The sequence below is a fragment of the Mesoplodon densirostris genome, chromosome 14, assembly GCF_025265405.1.
Source record: "Mesoplodon densirostris isolate mMesDen1 chromosome 14, mMesDen1 primary haplotype, whole genome shotgun sequence".
Classification (NCBI taxonomy): domain Eukaryota; kingdom Metazoa; phylum Chordata; class Mammalia; order Artiodactyla; family Ziphiidae; genus Mesoplodon; species Mesoplodon densirostris.
The window spans coordinates 54,103,781-54,124,099 of record NC_082674.1 but is presented as its reverse complement, the minus strand read 5'-3'; the positions used below and the strand labels follow the sequence as shown (position 1 = coordinate 54,124,099).

At 38.6% G+C, this 20,319-nt stretch overlaps 1 protein-coding gene across 5 annotated transcripts in view; it reads right to left on the bottom strand.

Annotated features, from left to right (window-relative positions):
- UGP2 (UDP-glucose pyrophosphorylase 2) overlaps positions 1-20,319 on the bottom strand; it is a 52,765-nt gene that overhangs the window by 6,814 nt on the left and 25,632 nt on the right. For all 5 annotated transcript variants that reach the window (XM_060116711.1, XM_060116709.1, XM_060116708.1 and 2 more), the window contains exons 4-6: positions 2,841-3,026; positions 1,377-1,510; positions 157-454 (exon numbers count right to left, since the gene is read on the bottom strand). In XM_060116711.1, coding sequence (XP_059972694.1) covers positions 157-454; positions 1,377-1,510; positions 2,841-3,026 — 618 coding nt within the window. The remainder of the gene's footprint in view (positions 1-156; positions 455-1,376; positions 1,511-2,840; positions 3,027-20,319) is intronic.

The following is a 20,319-nucleotide window of genomic DNA, read 5'->3' as shown; positions in this document are numbered from 1 at the left end:
TTATATCAGATGGAACTTAGGGTACTCTAGAGTACTATCCCACTCTAGCTTACAATGATGTTATCAAGTTTCTAAACACAGAAACTTTCCAATAAAAAGTTTGAACTATGAAATGTGAAGATGTGAATCCCCAAACTGCTTCCTCTCAGTATTTACCTTTACATCTGCACGTGTTTTATTTGTGACTTCCATGACAAATTCACAAGGTTTTCCATTGGGTGGGTTCATTAGATGATTAAGAATATAAAGATCCACGGTGGCACCCAGATTATCTATGTTGGACACAAAAATATACTCTTTGCCTTCTCCTATAAAGGTATCGAGCAAACCAGAGTTGTAGAAACTGGCGTAAATATCTCCATGACCCGGAGGGTACCAGGCTTCTGTATTTTCCCCTGAGAATGATACATTCTTTGCTACAGGTAGTAAAGATTCTTTATTAATCCTCGGGTACCTTAAAAAGAAAAAGTTCTTTTTCAGTATCAATTCTTTAGAGCATTCCAGACCTTCAAGTAAAATAATGCATTTAAAGTTAAATAAAACTTCCCTCCCTTTCAGTAGTAATTTGATCATAAGTGAATCCATTTTTTTTTTTTTTTTTTTTGCTGTATGCGGGCCTCTCACTGCTGTGGCCTCTCCCGTTGCGGAGCACAGGCTCTGGACGCGCAGGCTCAGAGGCCATGGCTCACGGGCCCAGCCGCTCCGCGGCATGTGGGATCCTCCCGGACCGGGGCACGAACCCGTATCCCCTGCATCGGCAGGCGGACTCTCAACCACTGCGCCACCAGGGAAGCCCATAAGTGAATCCATTTACGAAAATCTCTCATTATCTGTGTTGATCAAAAAAAATCAGCTTCCTAGATAGTAATATTTGCTGCAAAAAAAAAAGTATTCCATGGTCATGCAGATGGGGGACACCCCATATTTTTAAGACATTAATATGTTTTATGACTTCTTAAGAGAGGAGAGACGTATTAAGTAAATTTTCTCAAACTTACTTGGTGGTGGGATTGTTCTTTTCCCTGAAAACCTATTTGGGAAATGGTGTCCATTCTTACCAACAGATATATTCAGAAAATCAATAGCAGGTTAGTACTTTCCCAGAAAATCAACAGCAGGGATGTCTGCTTCCTACCACTGGCGAGAACCAGAATCTCAGGCAGATTCTCTTTTAAGAAGTCCAAGTTACATAACCACAGAGTGATTGCAACTATCAAATATCTATTAACAAATGTTCAGCCTTTAAAGGCATTAAACACTTGCAGACAGTCTTTGGCACTTGTACATCTTGAGGCTGTTCTGTTTAAACAAAACAAAGAAGTCTTTCTTTCCCAGGAATAACATCCCCCAGAGTTAATTTTTTTTACTCCTTGTACCTGCTTTGATTAAAAGTGTAGATTTTCACACGACAGTGATTATACTTCTGTAGTATTTTTTTTGTATCTTCATCCGTGTTAAAAGAGTTCATTAGAACAAGAGGAACATCTGTATTGTAGGTTTTGTTCAAATGCTAGGGAAGAAAACGACAATCAGACTACCCAGACTTACTTTTCTTTTGCTTCAAAGTGTAAAATAAACTCTCTGTGGTTAATCACAAGATGTCCAAAACATCATCTATAAGTAGTAAAATATATAGATTTGCAATAAAATATAACTATTTAGCATAAGACATTTTGCTAATCAATTCACCATGATTAGCAAAATTACTTGCTCATTAAGTCACAACCCTATGAGATAGAAACTACTGTCTGCATTTTATGGATGGTTAAACTGAGGCCCAGAGAGGTGGCAGGTCAGTGGCAGAACAAGGACACTGCCCCCCTAACCCCCGCAGTCTGACTCTGCAGCTGTATGCCCAGCCACAATGCCCTATGGCCTTGCTGGATGGGCAAACACAGACTAAGCATTTACTCTGTGTCCAAAAGCACTGTGGAGATGAAAGTACAAATGTTACAAAGACATGTCTCCCTATTCTCAGGATTCATGTTAAGAATTGTAATTTTACCCCAAGTGAAATCTTTTCCATCTCTAGGAAGGGCTAAGAGGCAACAGAGTGAGAAGAAAATAGGATATTAGAAGTCAGACTGTCCTATGTTCAGAGTTTGATTCTGCACTTACTAACTAGCTAGGGAACCTTGGGCAAGTAAATCAACCTCTCTGTATCTTGGTTTCCTCATCTGTAAAATGGGGATGATAATAATGCTTATCTCACAGAGTTGTGGAGAAGAACAAATGAGTCAATTCATGTAAAGAGCTCAGAATAACACTTGGTGTACAGTAAGTGCTGGATAAATGTTAGCCACTGCTACTGCTATTATTATTGTGGTTGATGGCACCGTATGAGACACTAGGGATAAAGAGATGAAAAAGATAGGGCCACTGCCCCTGAAGAGCTTATGGTCTATGATTCATGACTTTATGGACTATGATCAAGAGAGAAGCCAACAACAGTTCTTAGCATCCACGGTGCCCAACCAGATACATGAAATTCTCCCCAGAGAATAAAGGGTTAATAAAGCCAGATCATCCCAGCTGTGATGAAGGCTACCACTAGACAGAAAGGTGGGGAGAGAGGTGGGGAGATCAAAGGAGAATCCGAAGAGATCCAGAGATTTCAGCGCCACAAATGCTATTTAAAGATCAAAAGCTTTTACATCACCCTAAGGCTTTGCTCTTAGAACACCAAACCTTTTTTATACACTAATAAAGAGACTAAAGATAGCAAGCTCCTTGACTAGTTCAAATCCACATCTGTTATTTTATAAGGTAACATTTACAATACCCTAAAAACTAAAAATGATTTTGTTAGCTCATGAGAAAGGCTAACAGCTACTACTCACTTCGATTTGCTGAACGGTCAGATCCAGAAAGGTATTCTCATTCCTCACACCAATCAGACTCTTCGGGCCTTTGCAGCCCATGCTGGTTCCCAAACCACCATTGAGTTTCACCACCACCAGCTTGTTCAGCACAGAAGATATGTTATCAGGTAAGCCCCTGGCCTTTATCTTCTCATAGGGTTGAATCTGAAATTAAAAAAAAAAATTATAGACTAATTCAAACAGCTTTATAAAAGGTTAAACCAAATCAATACCAAGATTATTTCCATGCTTCCTTAGAGAGGTCTGCTTTCTCTGTAGAAAGTTTCAACTACATTTCCTTTAATGTCCAGGGCCCTTCTGGTTCAAAATCAAGTTCTCATTGGCAACTTCCCTTGCACACAGAAGTAGTTCAGCGGTTCATTTACAGTACAATGGAGTACAAGAGGGGGAAAAGTTACAGTCTACAAATATTTGTCTGGCTGGTGAGAACACCTAAGTCTCTTGGACTACCTTCAAAAACTCAGAATTCTCAATTTGCATCAACATAGCAAATAGGGTGCACAAAACTCATCAAATCTGTGACTATTTCTGGTACACTATGAATCTACTTCAGTTCTGGAGAAGTATATATATGATCACACAGTTCTTGGTAATATATTCATGGTATTCCTGGAGACAGTGCCAAATACTCAAAACAAGCTAACAGTACCTGCTCTATTATGGTTCACAAGGGTGTGATTATTGCAATCTGAAAAACTTTTTTTTTTTAACAAAAGCAAGTTTGCCTGAAAGAAAATGAGTTGTGTAAACAGTAAAACAAGTTCAAAATGAGCACAGAACCTTCATCTTCAATTTTTCCCTCACAGGGAAGGAACAATGACACAGTGGAAGCTCAAATTCTTCTGTTTAAAGAAGAGGCACAAGCAAGTCTAAACATCTTATAACAAGAATGAAAGTTTTTAAAAAGATCACAGTATATTTTCTATCCATTTACAGAACATTTGTTGTTATTTTTCTTTAATGAAATAGGTCATCAAATGTACTCTTTGGTTACATGATGGTGGAGGATAGATAACACTTGAGGGGACTGAAAAAATAAAACCCTATCATACACTTTGCTGTTTTCATGTTCTACTACATGTAGGTGTGTGTGATGGTGTGTGTGTATGTGTGTGTGATGAATAAAGTCTATGACTGGAAAAGGAGTTGATGGGCTCACATTTCAGTGATCAGGCTGTGAAGGCAAAAATCCCTTTATACTTGGTCAAAAATACATACATGTCAAATGTGGATTCCTGGTCATACACTTCAAGTATCTATTACTGAGAATTTCTTAGGCACATTATATCTACTCAAAAGAGTTATTAGCAAATGGGACCAAGCCAATTATTTTCCAATTATCTTTTAAAAGCCAAGAATTTCCATTTCCATTTAGCAGTTACTTTTTTTTTTTTTTTTTTTAATTGGCTGTGTTGGGTCTTCGTTGCTGCGCGTGGGCTTTCTCTAGTTGCGGCGAGTGGGGGCTACTCTTCGTTGCAGTGCACGGGCTTCTCATCGCGGTGGCTTCTCTTGTTGTGGAGCATGGACTCTAGGCACACAGGCTTCAGTAGTTGCAGCACGTGGGCTCAGTAGTTGCGGTGCACGGGGCTCAGTAGCTGTGGCTCATGGACTCTAGAGCATAGGCTCAGTAGTTGTGGCGCACAGGCTTAGCTGCTCCACGGCATGTGTGATCCTCCCAGACCAGGGCTCGAACCCATGTCCCCTGCATTGGCAGGCGGATTCTTAACCACTGCGCCACCAAGCAAGTCCCTAGCAGTTACTTCTGACTTCCCAGAAAAGAGTCTGATATTTACAGAAGCCTCACAAGGGTGTGAAAATCAATTTAACTAAAAACCCCTAGTTCATGTATTCATTTTAGGTAAAACTGTTTTAGTACGGAAATATTTTTACCTATTTAGTGTTTCTTTGAATACTTTAAAAAAAAATAGAATACATAGAAGCAAATTTTTTTTTCTACATATGGTGAGACAGGCCTATGTTTTCCAATTTCACCTAAAAATACTTTCATTGTGAAATATCACAAATACAGAAGTTTATAAAATACACATACATGGTAGAAAGAATAACCTAAATTTAAAAAGAATATTGCCATAGCGTAGAAGCCTGCATGCATCTGTCCCTGATCATATTCCTCTTCCACCCCTAGTAGTAACAACCACCTTGACTTTGACTCCCTGTAGTTTTACCACCTATGTATGCATTCATAATGATAACAATATTTTACTTAATTTTGTCTCTAAACTTTTAAATAAGTTGAATTATACTATAAAGTATCCTCTTGTGACTTGCTTCTTTAATTCAATGTTATGTTTTAAGAATTATTCACATTAATGCATGCAGCTATAATACATTCACTTTTCACTGCCATGTAGTATTCAGTTTATGTATCCATTGAGAGACAAAATTGTCATTATTCACAGATGATATGATTTTACATGTAGAAAAATCCAAAGACCTCACAAATAAATTGTTAGGATAATGTGAGCATAGCAACATTGAAGATACATGGTCAGTATTAAAAATACAACAAAAAACACTGCTTTTAGGGACTTCCCTGGTGGAGCATTTGTTAAGACTCTGCCTGCCAATGCAGGGGATATGGGTTCAAGCCCCGGTCCAGGAAGATCCCACATGCCGCGAAGCAACTAAGCCCGTGTGCCACAACTACTGAGCCTGAGCTCTAGAGCTGGTGAGCCACAACTGCTGAGCCCACGTGCCACAACTACTGAAGCCCGCGCACCTAGAGCCTGTGCTCCACAACGAGAAGCCACCGCAAAGAGAAGCCCGTGCACCACAACAAAGAGTAGCCCCTGCTCGCCACAACTAGAAAGCCCGCGCACAGCAACAAAGATCCAACACAGTCAAAAATTAGAAAAAAAAAAAAAAAAGCCACTGCTTTTGGAGCCCTTGTGCACTGTTGGTGGGAATGTAAAATGATGCACCTGTTAAGGAAAAAAATATGGTGGTTCCTAAGAAATTAAAAATAGAATTATATGATCCAGCAATTCCACTTCTGGGTATATCCCCAAAGAATTGAAGGCAGGCTCTCAAGAGATGTTTGTATACTCACCTTCTTAGCAGCATTATTCACAATAGCCAAAAATGGAAGCAACTCAAATGTCCATCAACAGATGAATGGATAAAAAAAAAATGTGGTATATACACACATGGAATATTTTTCAGCCTTAAAAAGGAAGGAAGTTCTGATACATACTACAACATGGATGAACCTTGAAGACATTATATTAAGTGAAATAAGCCAGTCACAAAAAGACAAATACTTGTATGATTCTACTTACATGAGGCACCTAAAACAGTCAGATTCAGAGACAGAAAGTAGCAGGGTGGTAAACAGGAACAGGGAGTTGCTGTTTAATGGGTTGAGAGTTTTAGTTTTGCAAGATCAAAGAGTTAACGGAGATTGGTTGCACAACAATATGAATGTACTTAACAATACTGAATTGTATGCTTTAAAATGTTTAAAGGTGGTAAAAAATTAACTGCTTCTACATGTAAAAAAATTAGAAAATAAAATTGATTTAAAAGGTATCTTTTATAATAAAACCATCAAAAATAGCAAATAGCAAATATCTAGCAGTAAATCTAACAAAAGATACGTAAGATTATATACACGGAACTCATTTTTGAGAAAAATTAAAAGACTTAACTAAATTCAGGGATTTATTTATCATGTTCGTAAATTAGAAGACTTGCTAATGTAAAGATGTTAATTCTCCCCAAACTGATCAATGCAATCCTAATAAAAATCTCAAGGGTTTTTTGTGTGGTAACTGACAAGCCAATTTAATGTATGTATGAAAACACAAAGGGCCAGGAAGAGCCAAGACACGCTCAAAGAAAACCTTAAGTCGGAGAACCAGCTTTATAACATTCTTTTTAAAAAAACTGTAGTAAATATGTATAGCATAAAATTAGCCATCTTAACCATCTTATAGCCATCTTAACCATTTTTAAGTGTACAGTTGAGTAGTATTCAGTACATTCACATTATTGTGCAGCCAATCTCCAGAACTCTTTCATCTTGCAAAACGGGAGCTATACTCATTAGAAAACAACTCCCCACTCCCTCCTTTCCCCAGCCCCTGGCGATCACCCTTCTACTTTCTGTCTCCATGAGTTTGACTACTCTGGGTGCCTCAGACAAGCAGAATCATACAATATTTGTCTTTTTGTGACTGACTTATTTCACTTAGCACAATGTCCTCAAGGTTTATTTAGCATTCTTTTTTTAAAGTGGCTTATATGTTTGAGGAGATTCCAAATTAATGCAGGTTTTTCCAGAAACATGTTTTTATTTAATAAAGTTAATGTGTGTGTATGCAACAGATCTGAGAGAAGGCAGGACTGATATGAAGAACTGGAATACAGGTACAGGTTGGCAAATTCTACGGCAAATTGAGCCTTTAATAACTTATTTATTCCATTTGCAGGTATTAAAACTGGAATAGAATACATGTTCTGAAGTCTTAGTTTAGTAAATCAGAAAATGGATTATCTTATTTGAATTTAATGAACATAACAATACTCTCTTAACTTTGAATTAAAAGAATGAAAAGAACACTACAGGTGTAACCACAGTTCTAAAAGTATAAATCTAAGGAAACGCTAATCTTTCGGATACATATGAAAACAGGACAGAATGGCAGGGCTTGGGGTTTCAGACACTGCTCAACACCTGAGTTGTGAATTTACTAGTATCTCTGAGGGATGGGCGGCCTGTCATTTCAAGGCAAAAACTTTACAAAAATGTAAACAATGTAAAAAGAAATTTAAGTATGTAGTCAAAAGATCAATAGGATGGCATTTTTTTCACTGTCACTCTCCAGACAGTGCTAAATGCAGCTGAGGAACTGAAGTTTTAATTTTATTTAATATTAAGTGTAAATCAACACACATGGCTAGTGGCATGTGCAGTTCTAGATGGTCTATTAAAAAAAATCAACTGAGGGATGAGAATTATGTTTCAATTCGTTTTAATAAAACTCTGCCAAAATCCTTCTTTGTTCAATACAATCTTTTTTTTTCACTTTAATGTCACTGACATCACATCACAAGACATTCAACCAAACACATAAACACTACATTTGAGTATATCAGATATCTTTAGGAAGAACGTAATTTCCTTTTTGAGCCAACAAATGTTTACACAAATTTAAATAATAATAATATCAGGCAGAATAATGTAAACTGGATTATATCTTAATTCTACTCTTTGAAGAACTGTTTGGTATACTAACACTCACAAGCATTAAAGTGAGGTTTAGGAACCATTTTTAGAAAAAGTACTAATAGGGATTTTTCACCTCCTGTGCAGATGAATTAAAAACCAAATGTCAACCTTGTTGCCTTAAAGTTTCACCAGGAGAAAGAAACCCTCCAAAGTCATGTATGTTCATGATAAAACATCTTTGATCCACATACCATAAAGAATATAAAGTATTTAGAGAAAAAATACGTTTTGTTCCCACTAATCAATCTTCAAAACATGCATTTTACTAGAATGCTTTAAGAAGACAATTCCTTATGACTGAGTCTATGGAGGCTAAACAAATTTTTTCTTGTATCCCCCAAATTTATTCTATAATGGTGATAAATAAAAGGTCTTAGCCTCATAATGATTTTAACACTAGGCCATTTGGCCTTCAGCCAAAAGGTATATTAAGTATACTTTTAGTTTTAATTCAAATCTTCCCAAGACTGGTATCTTAAGAACTTAAGTTTAAATTTAAAATGTACTTCTGAATTACTTTTCAAATATTTGGAGTGAAATAAAACAAGCTGATCCAAGCATAACACTAAATTCCAAAACCGAGCTAATGAAGACTTTTGGGTACAGGCCCAGGCAACTCATAAGTAGAAAGACTTGTTTACCATTCAGGTTAGGGCCCAGAATTCTCTGTGAAGTGCCATATTTAGAACCTTGTACCCCAAGTTAAGTGGGCAGGGAGTCACCCTACAAATGTCAAGGAACCATGGTTCTTTAGGTGGTGCTTTCAGTAACACCTACTTGTCTTGCTATATCTAATTCTTAAAAGCAGCTAATTAAATACCAGTACCACTGAGGAACTTGACTGTTAACAAGAAAAGGACTATGGAGAGAAAGGGAAGAAGTCACAAGGTGTGAAGTAACAAGGTACAGCCAGGGGAAAGATGTCCAGAGTCATCAAGTTAGTGTTGCTGTTCGAAGCCTCCACTTTTACTTAGGTTTCGACTTATACCCACAACACTCCCACACGCAGACACAGACACACAGAAAGGCACCGATTGTGTGAGTCCAGGAAGGCAGGACACTTTTGGTCTACAGCTTATTACAGGTTAAATTAGGTGGTAAGCTCAGCTTCCCATCACACAAATCACCCTACATGCCAACAAAAGTTCTCTCTGTTGGTGACGCTATCCACACCCTCCACCAGGGACCTCACCAAGCAATCCCACAGAGCTCGGTTTATTTCCACAAGCCAAGGGGACCTGTGTTAGAAGGTTGCTTGGCAACAGCTGAAGTTATGCTGGACACACCTAGTCACAAAAACATTATTAGACCTGTGCTCCACTTTCTTCTCCTCAGCTCCCCCAGGAGAATGCACAAAGACATCCATTCAGGCAAAGATGGAAGGTGTTGGGAGACAACAGGGAGTACCATGCACTGCCAGATGTGGCCTTGATATTACTCTGATTGAATCCCTTTAGTCAGTGACTAGTGCTATCTTTGTGCTTTCAATCCTGATCACCCTGTTTCTCTTTCATGTCTCTATTCAGACATGAATAGAATTCAGTATTCTAAGAAGACCTCTGCTGCACGTAAATATACAGCAGGGCAACCCCTAAAGGTGAGGTGGGGCAAACCGCATGAGACTCCCTCAAAATGCGCAGCGGAGACGAGGCCCCTCATGTTCTCTTCTCACTGGGAGAAAAGAATGGGTCAAACACCCAACTTCCTCTGGGGAATGAACAAAAGAAAGTAGTTGGCAATCTATGAAAGAACATACTTTAAACAACATTTTCCCTCTAGGATGTCAATCTAGTTTTTCTGCAGAAACTGAAAGATTTTAAACAGATCGTTTAAAAACTGTCTAATGTGATCTGTATCTTGTCAAGTCTGCTCACAACTTACTTTTCAGTTATCAGAAAAGCTGAATTCATCACACCATCATGGAGACATGTTCCCATTAGCAACAGTATAACCTGGTTCTTGGTAGCATATTCGTGCTATTCCTGGAGACGGTGCCAGACAAGCTAACAGTGCTGCCCTGTTACGGTTCACAAGGGTGTGATTATTGCAATCCGAAATTTTTTTTTTTCAACAGAAGCAAGTTTGCCTGAAAGAAAAGAGCTGTGTAACAGTAAAAAAGAGTTTGAAATGACGCTCCATATGCACAGGAAGTGTTCCAAGAACATCAGCTTATTCACCAAACCCTCACTGCACAGCCTTTGTGTACCAAGGCTCACATTGTCTCTTCACTTCACATTTCTAAAAGTAATGACCAAAATCTGGGTCATTTGAAAGCTCCTACCAATTAATTTAATGACAGAAAAATCATACCTAATCCAGAGATTTGTTTTCTCATTCAGTAAAAGCCGGCAAATCATGTACATCATCACATACTCCACCAACACACTTGCCACCAAGTTACGGCCACCAAGATACGCTCAACTGCTCTTCATAGAGCAAATAAAGCCATCCTCTATGGGAATGCCTCGACCTTCTGCCACCAGATCAGATCCTCGGGACCTCCCTGCATCTCCACCTTTGCTGCTCCCCCTTCCTTCTCGTCACAGGAAGAGCTGTCCCCGACCCTAAGGCAATCTCTCTGCCAGTGCCCATCTCAAGATCCCCGTTTCATCAATCTCCCAGGCTCAGCATGAACCTCTCCCTCTCTATTCCTTTCCATCAGCATGAACAAATTCAAATATATGACATCTAAAAAACAAAGAAAACAGCAATGCATACACTCACGCATCCCTTTCCATACTGACATCCCTCTTTTCTCCATCTTCTTAAAGGCAAAGCTTCTTGAAAAAGTTGCTGCACTCACCTCTATTTCCTCACCTCCCTTTCACTCGCTCACCTGCTGCAATCTGGTTTTCCCCATAGTTCAATGAACTGCTCTTACCAAGGTCATCAACATCCTTCTAATTGCTAAATCCTATCCGTAACATCAGTACTTCTCTGTGCTCTCAGCTGCATTTGACACAATTGACCACTCCCTAGATCTTGAAATGCTCTATTCTCCTTGACTTCTGAAACACCGCATTCTATTTTCCTCCTCTTTCTTCCTGTTCCTTTTCAAGCCCCTTCTCAGTAGACCCCCTCTTTCCAGCAATCTGCTCCTGTCTCTATGGCACCAAGACACACCCAACTGCCAAGCCAAGAGCTTGCTCACATCTGATCAATGACCAAGTCCTGTCAGCCTCAGGAAACTGTTTCTGTTGTCACAGTCAGCATCCCACTCACCTCTCACCTAGTGGTCTCTATGGTCCCCTTACCTCCCTCCAACCCACCCTCTATCTTGCAGGTGGTGATCTTCTAGAAAATAAAATTTGAAGATGTTTCTCTCCTAATTACGTCATTCACAAAGCAAAGCAATGACATGGCATGGCAGAGGTCATTAGCTGCCTACCCCAACATCATTTTTCCCCTTCCATTTCAGAACCCTGATTGTCAGCTGGGCACACCACCATCCCCCCCAAAAAGACCACATTTCCAGCTTCCCTTGCAGGTATTTGTGCCAAAGTGCTGGTCACTGTGATTAACTGGAAGTGAGTTGAAAGATTTCCAGAAAGTCTCTGTGAAAGGGCAGGGGTTGTGCCCCTTGTCCCCCTTCCTGCTGTTTGGAATGAAGACACGATGACTAGAGTTCATTCAGGTGGCCATCGGGGACCATAAGGAGATATGGTGAGAATAGCAGAGTGGCAAGACAGAGAAGTGCAGGTTCCTGATAACCACCAGGTTGCCATACTAGCTCTGGATTGTGTCTCTCTACATTTACTCTATTATTTTGAGTTTCACTATTAAATGTAGCTGGATTGAATCCCAAACAGAAGACATGGTATACAAGGTCTGTAATGATTTGGCCCTTTTTTCCTTCTGCTCTCTGCTCTCCTACTCTCCCTACACACTGGTCTCCACGGACTTGCAGCGTTGGGCTCTCTAATGTGCCACATCTCTTGCTTGCAAGTCTCTGCACTTTCCCCCTCATGCAAACTCAACTTCACCAAATGCCTTTTCTTCATCTTCCACATCTCAGTTCAGAGCAGTGATTCTCAGGCTTTATGAGCTATCAGTCACTTGTGAAAATCAGACGTTAATGGACTCTCTTTCAGGAAAGTGCAATGCCATCCCCCCCAGAAACAAAACTTCACAAATGCGGAAATTTCATTCACAGAATATAAAAATAATCTTTATAAGAGATGCTGTTTATTTCCCAGTGAAAGTTAACATGCAAATAAAGGAAAAAATAAACTAACTCTCCAAACTGAATTTCAATGAAAAGGCTTCTGTTTGGCTTGAATTAGAAGTTGACACTGTAGATGGACTTTGAGATGCCTGCCATCTTTAACTGCCATTCAGTTTTGACTTTCTTTTTTGATGATCCTGAGTACTAAAAACCTCGACTCTCTCCAAGGCAAGCTCTCACAGCTTGCTCTGTCAGTTGAATGCAGGCTTGTGCTAGGAACACCAGAATTCTCCAAGACTTCGAGAACTCAATGGCTCATACATTTTCTGTATCTTCAAAAGTCAGTAAGGTCATCTTCGGTGAAGTCTGCCTTACTCATGCAGGATTGCACAATCTTTGATGCAACGCTCACAGATGCAGAAGAGGATGAATTACAGTGTATGTGGTGCTTACTCTCCTCTGCAGTAGCAGGACCAGAAGTGCTGGCTGGCATCACAGATACTACTGTGCACACAGCACCAAGACTTTTCTTCCAGCACAAGTTTTGTTTGGCTTGGAAACTTTATCATTTTAAAAACATTTCCAGAAGAGGTTCATAAATAATAATTCCTCTTTGAGGGCACCAGCAGGCACGTAATGGATGAAAACCAGTACTCTGGCTGCCCTGAGAAATGTCTGAAATTGCAAGGCCATGCTAAAGGGAAATGATGTAGCTGCTGGTTCCTCCATGACCTGATTCAAATCATTTTAATAAACTACATCAATTTCAGCATGAATTTTATCATTTGATAAAAAGATTGCTCCAGAACTGAATGAGGCAGGATAGTAAAGTAGCTGAGAGCACAGGCTTTTAGCCAGGCTGCCTGGGTTTGGATCCTGGATTCCACTGCTTATTATGGCAAATTATTTTTCTGTTCAAAGTCTTTTTCATCTACTTCATTGATCTGTTATGAGGATAAATGAGACAATACGTGAGAAGTGCTAAGCAAAATGTGTGGCCACAGTAAGAACACAGGTGCTGGCTGTGCTATCACTACATCACTGATCCAGACACACTCTCCACCCCACCCCACACTTGAACATTTCTGAAACCAGGATGCATCATACAACCAACGGGATCTGAAAATTAATTGGTTGCACTTTTTTTCTTTCTTAGTTGTACATAAAAGGTACAACTTATAATCGATGGCACAAATTTGATAAAATACAGCAAAAAAATTTGATAAAACTCAATTTCTCTCTCTGCTCCGAGTCACAAACCAGCTCAGTGATCTCCCAGGTATGGGTTCCACCCCGTCTCTCTCCAGTTATGTGTACCTTGAGGACAGTTTAAGACAGAGGCCAACAAACTATAGTCTGTGGGACAGTCAGAACTGCCACCTGTTTTCACAGTGTTACTGGAACACAGCCGCTCTCATTAATTTACATATCGTCTATGGATGCTTTTATGCTACCATGGCTGAGGTTAGCGATCACGACAGAGACTACAGACTACAAAGCCGAAAATATTCATCATCTGACCCTTTACAGAAAAGGTCTGCCAAACCCTGGTTTAAGACGGTCTTCTGTGGTTTTGATAATATCTCTGCCTTTCCAAACTTTGCTCCTCCTAACCTGGCTCCATGCTGCCTGATGACTTCTCAGGATGGCCAGAGAGCAGGCGCTCCTTCAGGCCGTGTCAGCTTGCAGTTCGGCTGGCAACAATGCTGCCACAGAACAATCCCCCAGGCTTTTGTATCCCCGCATATTCATCCAAGAAAGCAAAACCAAGGATGTGTAGTTGGTAGCAGAACTCAGCAATTTTCAAAACAACAGAAGGAAAACCTAAGATTAAAAAGTCTTTTATCTACTCATATGAGGTACCTAGAGTAGTCAAATTCATAGCGACAGAAAGCAGAATGGTGGTTGCCACGAGCTCGGGGGAGAGGGAAATGGGAGTTGTTGTTTAATGGGTATAGAGTTTTGGTTTTGCAAGATGAAAAAGTTCTGGAGATTGGTTGCACAACAATGGGAATATATTTAACCCTACTGAAGTGTACACTTAAAAATGGTCAAGATGGTAGATTTCATGTTATGTGTATTTTACCACAATTAAAAGAAATTTTTAAAAAGTTAGTCTTTTGTGTGGGTGTATATGTGCAGGTACACATATACACCCTGTCAAGGTGTCAGAGAACCACATAGCAAAATCACTTTTTGTGATACTCATATGACCAGGAGGGAGTCTGACAAAGCCCCCACTTCCTGCTTCAGGTACTACCAGCTTCTATCAGTAATTATTATACTGTCTCCAAATCGTCTGTTCAATGCTCCATATCTCCAGTAAGGCAGTAACTGCCATATGGTACTCCCCCTACCATATCTATCACCTTTAATTATGTGTCATGCTCATTAGCAGCACTCACATATTTGTTGAGTAAATAAGTGAATAAATGAATGGAACAAACAGCTATTAATAAATGAAATCCATTCTCTGGAACTTATTTGTTGTCTTATTAAATACTAAGTTTCAAACAAAAGTGGTGTCATCACTAATTAGAAACCTGATTACAAACATCATTATTTTAATTTTATAAAAAAGTACTGAATTAACCAACATTATATACAATTCTGATAAAGAAAACCTAAATCTAAGACTATGCGCTGCATAAAAAATCATTTTTACAGGCCATAATATTAGTGTAGTAATTATAAAATGATCCCTCTGTGATAGGAAACAAACAGAACGATCACATACTAAACATTATAAGCTAAGCCTGGAAAAGTACATTTCCTAAGAAAGTTCTTTCGTCTTCTTTCAGTTAAGAAATTATAAGAACACAAGACAAACTATCAAATCAAGTACATATTTTAATTTTGTCAGCTATTGATATTAACTCCCACATCTTTGTTTCTTTTTAAATTAATTTTAATTATTCTAAATTACATGTCAACTAGACCTTACAGACAGGAAAACGGTAATTTTTCCAGTAGTGGAGGAAATCAACTGTCCTATTCATACACTGAGTCCACACATGTCCAAAAGCAAAAATTTGTAAGAGGGAGTAAGTAAACAGGTCCTTTCAAAGAAAAAGTCAGAAATCCTGGCAGCAACACTGCTTTCTAAACAATTACACTCATCAGCACCAACCCAATAACTCATGCACAATATCCTTCACTACAATCTGCTACGTCAGTTACTAAAGTCAACCTTAATAAAAATCTCAGAAAGAACTATTACCAGGAGCTAGAATCATAAAAATCACTTATTTTCATCTTAAGTCTCATACTGCCCTCTCGGGGGAGACAAACTTGAATACTGTGCCTTTTTGTTACATAAAGGTAAGGATCATAGCAATTCAAAGTCCAATAACCAATTATTACAAATAAAAGGATGGTTCCATATTAAATTAATACAAACAACTAACATAACACAAATAAGCCAAAGAAAAAATTCAACTTAATAATCAAATAAAAATTTTAAAATATTTTTCATCTCAACTGGCAAATATTTTTAAAAACAGTAATACTCAATGCTTTAATAAATGTAGCAAGACTGACAATAGACTGTAGGTCTCTACTCAATGCTAACTCAGAGAGGCCTTTCCTTTCTCTGCCTACCCTCTCTAAAATATTACCTCTATTCCCTCATTCCCTATATCCTTACCTTTGTTTTTTTCATGTCACTTATCACTACTTGAAATTACATTACATGTCTTTTACTATCCACGCCTACACTAGATTATGAACTAAAAACTAGATGAGGGTAGGGCTTTATCAGTATGGTTCTCTACTAATATACAGTTGGCACTCAAAATATAGCTGTTGATCCAATAAATTAATGTGACTAGGAGTGCAAACTGGTATACTTTCTGGAAAGGAATTTGAAATGTCTAATAAGAAACTTTAAAAGCTTTATATCCTCCAAACACAACACCATTTCTGAATATTTATTCTTAGAAATAATTCTGAGATGCAAGGATTTATATATAAGTATTTTAATTACACAGTTTTTATAATAGGAAAAAAATAAGAGTCAACCTACATGCCCAACTACAGGAGACTTTCCAGAAGTAACACACACTGATACACTTGTACAAACTCCCAACTTTCACACTTCTGTCAACTGTTTTTACTACTATATTTCCTTCAAGTGATGAGTTAGATTCATTATCTTATTTCCTACCATCAAAAAATTAAGAAAAAACATTTGAATTCCCAACTTCTGCCACGCCCAATGATAGATGATCAAAGAATCTTATAATGGTCATCCACCAACCTTCCTACAATTTCACCTAAGCTTTAACAATCCAATGCCAAGAACGCTCTGCAAAACTTCCCCTGCTCACTAAACCTGACACCCCACAACGAACACACAAATCCTTTAAATACCTAAATGTCCACACAAAATGAGAATGGGTGCCCAATTCTTTTAACAGCGACAATAGTCCTTTGAAACAAGGCTTCACATCTATCTTGAGATTAGTAGATAAAAAAATCTATAAACATGGATGGAGTTGCTGGTTAAAGATAATCTATATACACCACCCTGGGGCTTTCACTACGTGGATCTTCAATAAAACTCTTTAATAAAACAGAATAGTACAGCTAATCATTTTCATAACAGAGAACATTATGTTGCTTATCCTCACTGGCCTTACAGCTACTAAGGAGCACAGACTTCCTGTAATCCAGAAAGTTAAAGAATTTCCTTGAATTTATCTCTGCAATCAGGAAAAATCACTAGAGATAGATGAGCTTTATCTATTACAACAAAAATTGCAAACTACCAACACATTTGATACAAGAGAATTACAGGGATGTAAACTATGGCTCACCTACTTGATGGAATATTTTGCAAAAAATAAGACACACAGAAAGAATTAAAGTATTCATGACCATAAATGAAACAGATATCAAATTAAATATACTGATAACAAATAAATATATATTCATAACCAAAGACAAAGAATATTTAAATAAGAAAAGTTACAGAACTTAAAAAAGAAATACCATCTGTAACCTTAATACAATTCTGTTGTTTTCACTGTGTCCAGGATAGCACCTGACATCTAAGAGGTACTTAGTAAATATTTATTGAATGTATAACAACAATAGTAAACATTTACTGAGTCTTTATCAGAGTGCCTGGCACACAGTAAATGCTTTACATGCATTCTCAATAATACTCATTAAAATTTTACTTTTATTATGTCTACTTTTTATGAGTGAGGAGACTGGGCGTAAAGCAGTTAAATAACCTGCTGAATGTTACGTGGCTAAGAAGTAATGAAGCTGGGATTTAAATCTCTGGAGTCTGTATTCTTGACCTCCCTGCCATTACAGGTAAACTGGAAAAAAAAAAAAAAAAACTGTTAAGTACACTGAAGGCAGAATGAATTCAGTATACATAGGGAGGTGGTTTTGTAATGGTGGAATATATTAATGACTGACACTGAGCATGAGGTAATTTCTCACATACCTGTTGAATAAGTATATGATTAAGAATATTATAGCTCAAAATCATGAGATTAGAAGTTTTAAACTATAAAAAATTGCTCAATACACATCATTAATGTATAGAAGCTAAACTGCAAGGAAGCTAAACTGCTAGCCCTGATAAAGGGTGTTGAAAAAAGAAAAACAAAACAGGAAAAATTAAAAGTAGCCATTTCTTCAGTGGGAACCAAGAACTATAAGAAATCGGAATTTCCTATGTAATTCAGAGTGAGAGAGCCACTCCTCACTTACCTCCTAAAAACACATTCCAACTAGCCTGCTACATAAAGCCTGCTATATAACCTCTCATCTCCTCTATTTTCCAGCACCTTCTTAGTTCAGCCAAATGGATCCCTCCAAATCGACAATGAACTGCAGACATGGTCCCTATTTACCTTGTGTAGACTCAGTTCTAATGTCACCTCTTCACCCCTAACTTGCTTAGGACTTTCCAACTCCCCAGCTGCTCTTTCCTGCTACACTTGCTACATGTACCAGGAACCCACTTATCTAAAACGTTCTAGATAGGTAGACAGTAGATTTAAAAAACAAGTTCAAACACAGAACAATGAAGAAGTTTTAGGTACATAAACTATTTCAACTTTTTACAAATAATAAATAGTACAGTCGTTCACAGAGATCTTTTCCTTTGGTATGGTATGGATCTGCTGACCAGAGCTCTGTCAACTTATGTAAACCACACCAATAAGATACCATCTGTGATTTTCCAGTTTCGTTTCTTCAAAGTGGACCAAGATCTTAGTCAACTGTGAAACAATCTGCGTGCAGAAGATTCATACTTATCTCGCCCTCACCTAATTTAACAATACTTTTTTTTCTTTTTGGCTACTCATCTTTTTTTTTTTTTTTTGCTGTACGCGGGCCTCTCACTGTTGTGGCCTCTCCCGTTGCGGAGCACAGGCTCCGGACGCGCAGGCTCAGCGGCCATGGCTCACGGGCCCAGCCGCTCCGCGGCATATGGGATCTTCCCGGACCGGGGCACGAACCCGTGTCCCCTACATCGGCAGGCGGACTCTCAACCACTGCGCCACCAGGGAGGCCCCTGGCTACTCATCTTTATCCAACTTTCTCAAAGCATTCAACTCAATTTTCATGGAAATACATTTTTTAAGCCCATTTCATTCATAAAATTTAATTTCATTATGTCATTACAAAACTATAACTAGTATGAACAGGTTTGGGAACAAACACTATTAAGTTTTGGTGAACAAACCACTCCACTTAGTAAGAGAAGAACTTAGGATGATTAAGAGTAGACCCAAGCATTCAAAGAAAATGGAGAACACCAGTTAATCGCTCTAGGATGGAAGTGCGTTAGTGAACTGTCTCTGAAACTACCTTCATAGCTATTATCCTATTGTACTATAAATGTAACTTTGTGTAAACATCTCCCCACTAAACCAAATATTCAAAATTGGTTTGCTATTGCATGCTTGTGTTGTTCATTCCTTTAGCCCTCCAGGCAGCTACACAGACCCTGATGCAGCCAAAGCCCTCCTCCCAGCTTTAAACAGCCTCTTGTACTTACCCCATTCATTTTCTGTGTATGTTATTACATGGGAAAGGTTGGGAAGCATTGCACAAAGTTGTAAGGTGTTTAAGAGCAGTGATTGTCTTTATTTTTGCATTCCCAATAATTAAAATAGTGGATATTTGATAAATTTGTAGAGTAAAAGTAATGAGTAAAGGAGACCCTTGTCTTCAGCCAGGGGGAGAGGTGTGACTGCTGAGGTAAACCTGGGCCAGCACAGCAGCGATGGGAAATGAGTCTTTTAAAATAATCTTATTTCTTTACACATTTATGTTTTCTCTCTTCTACCAGAATAAAGCTCCACTGAGTGTTAGGCCCTTGTCTATCTTGTTCACTTGTATTCTGATGCCTAGATAAATGCTTATCCCACAGTACCCATTTAATAAATATTTGTTAAATGTGTTGCTGTTAGAACTTCAAAGTCAAGTGAGGATATCTGAAGCTCTAAGGGAAGGAGTGGAGCCTACTCAACAGTTCTACTCAAGGAAAGGTGGAGAAATGATGGAAAAGCCACGCTTTAAACACTTTCAAGTTCCTTTCAAACATGGATGGCAACTGGTGATTGCTCTATAACATACCAGAGTGGTTAACAGCCTGGTCTCAGGCAGATCTGGGCCTAAATTCTGGTTCTGCCACTTACTTAATAGTTAAGTAAACCACCCAGTCTCAGAGCTTTCAATTGTGAAACAGAGAAAACAGCGAGCTCCTAGACTTATCTGAGGATCATGTAAGGAAATGCATGTGAAAGCTGAGAACATGCTTGGCACATCAGCGCAGAATAAATGTCTGCTGTTATTGCTCTTATTACTGTTGCTGATAAGCACATAAAGTAGGCCCCATTCTGCGCACTAGAGATGAAAATAGGGCTATACTCCTTGAAGAGCTCCATTATTGTTACTAAAGGATATGAAAGAAACAGGTCTTTGGAGCCTGCCACCTGGTTCATACCAGGGCTCTTCCTTTTAGACGAATTACTAACTCTGAACTTCAG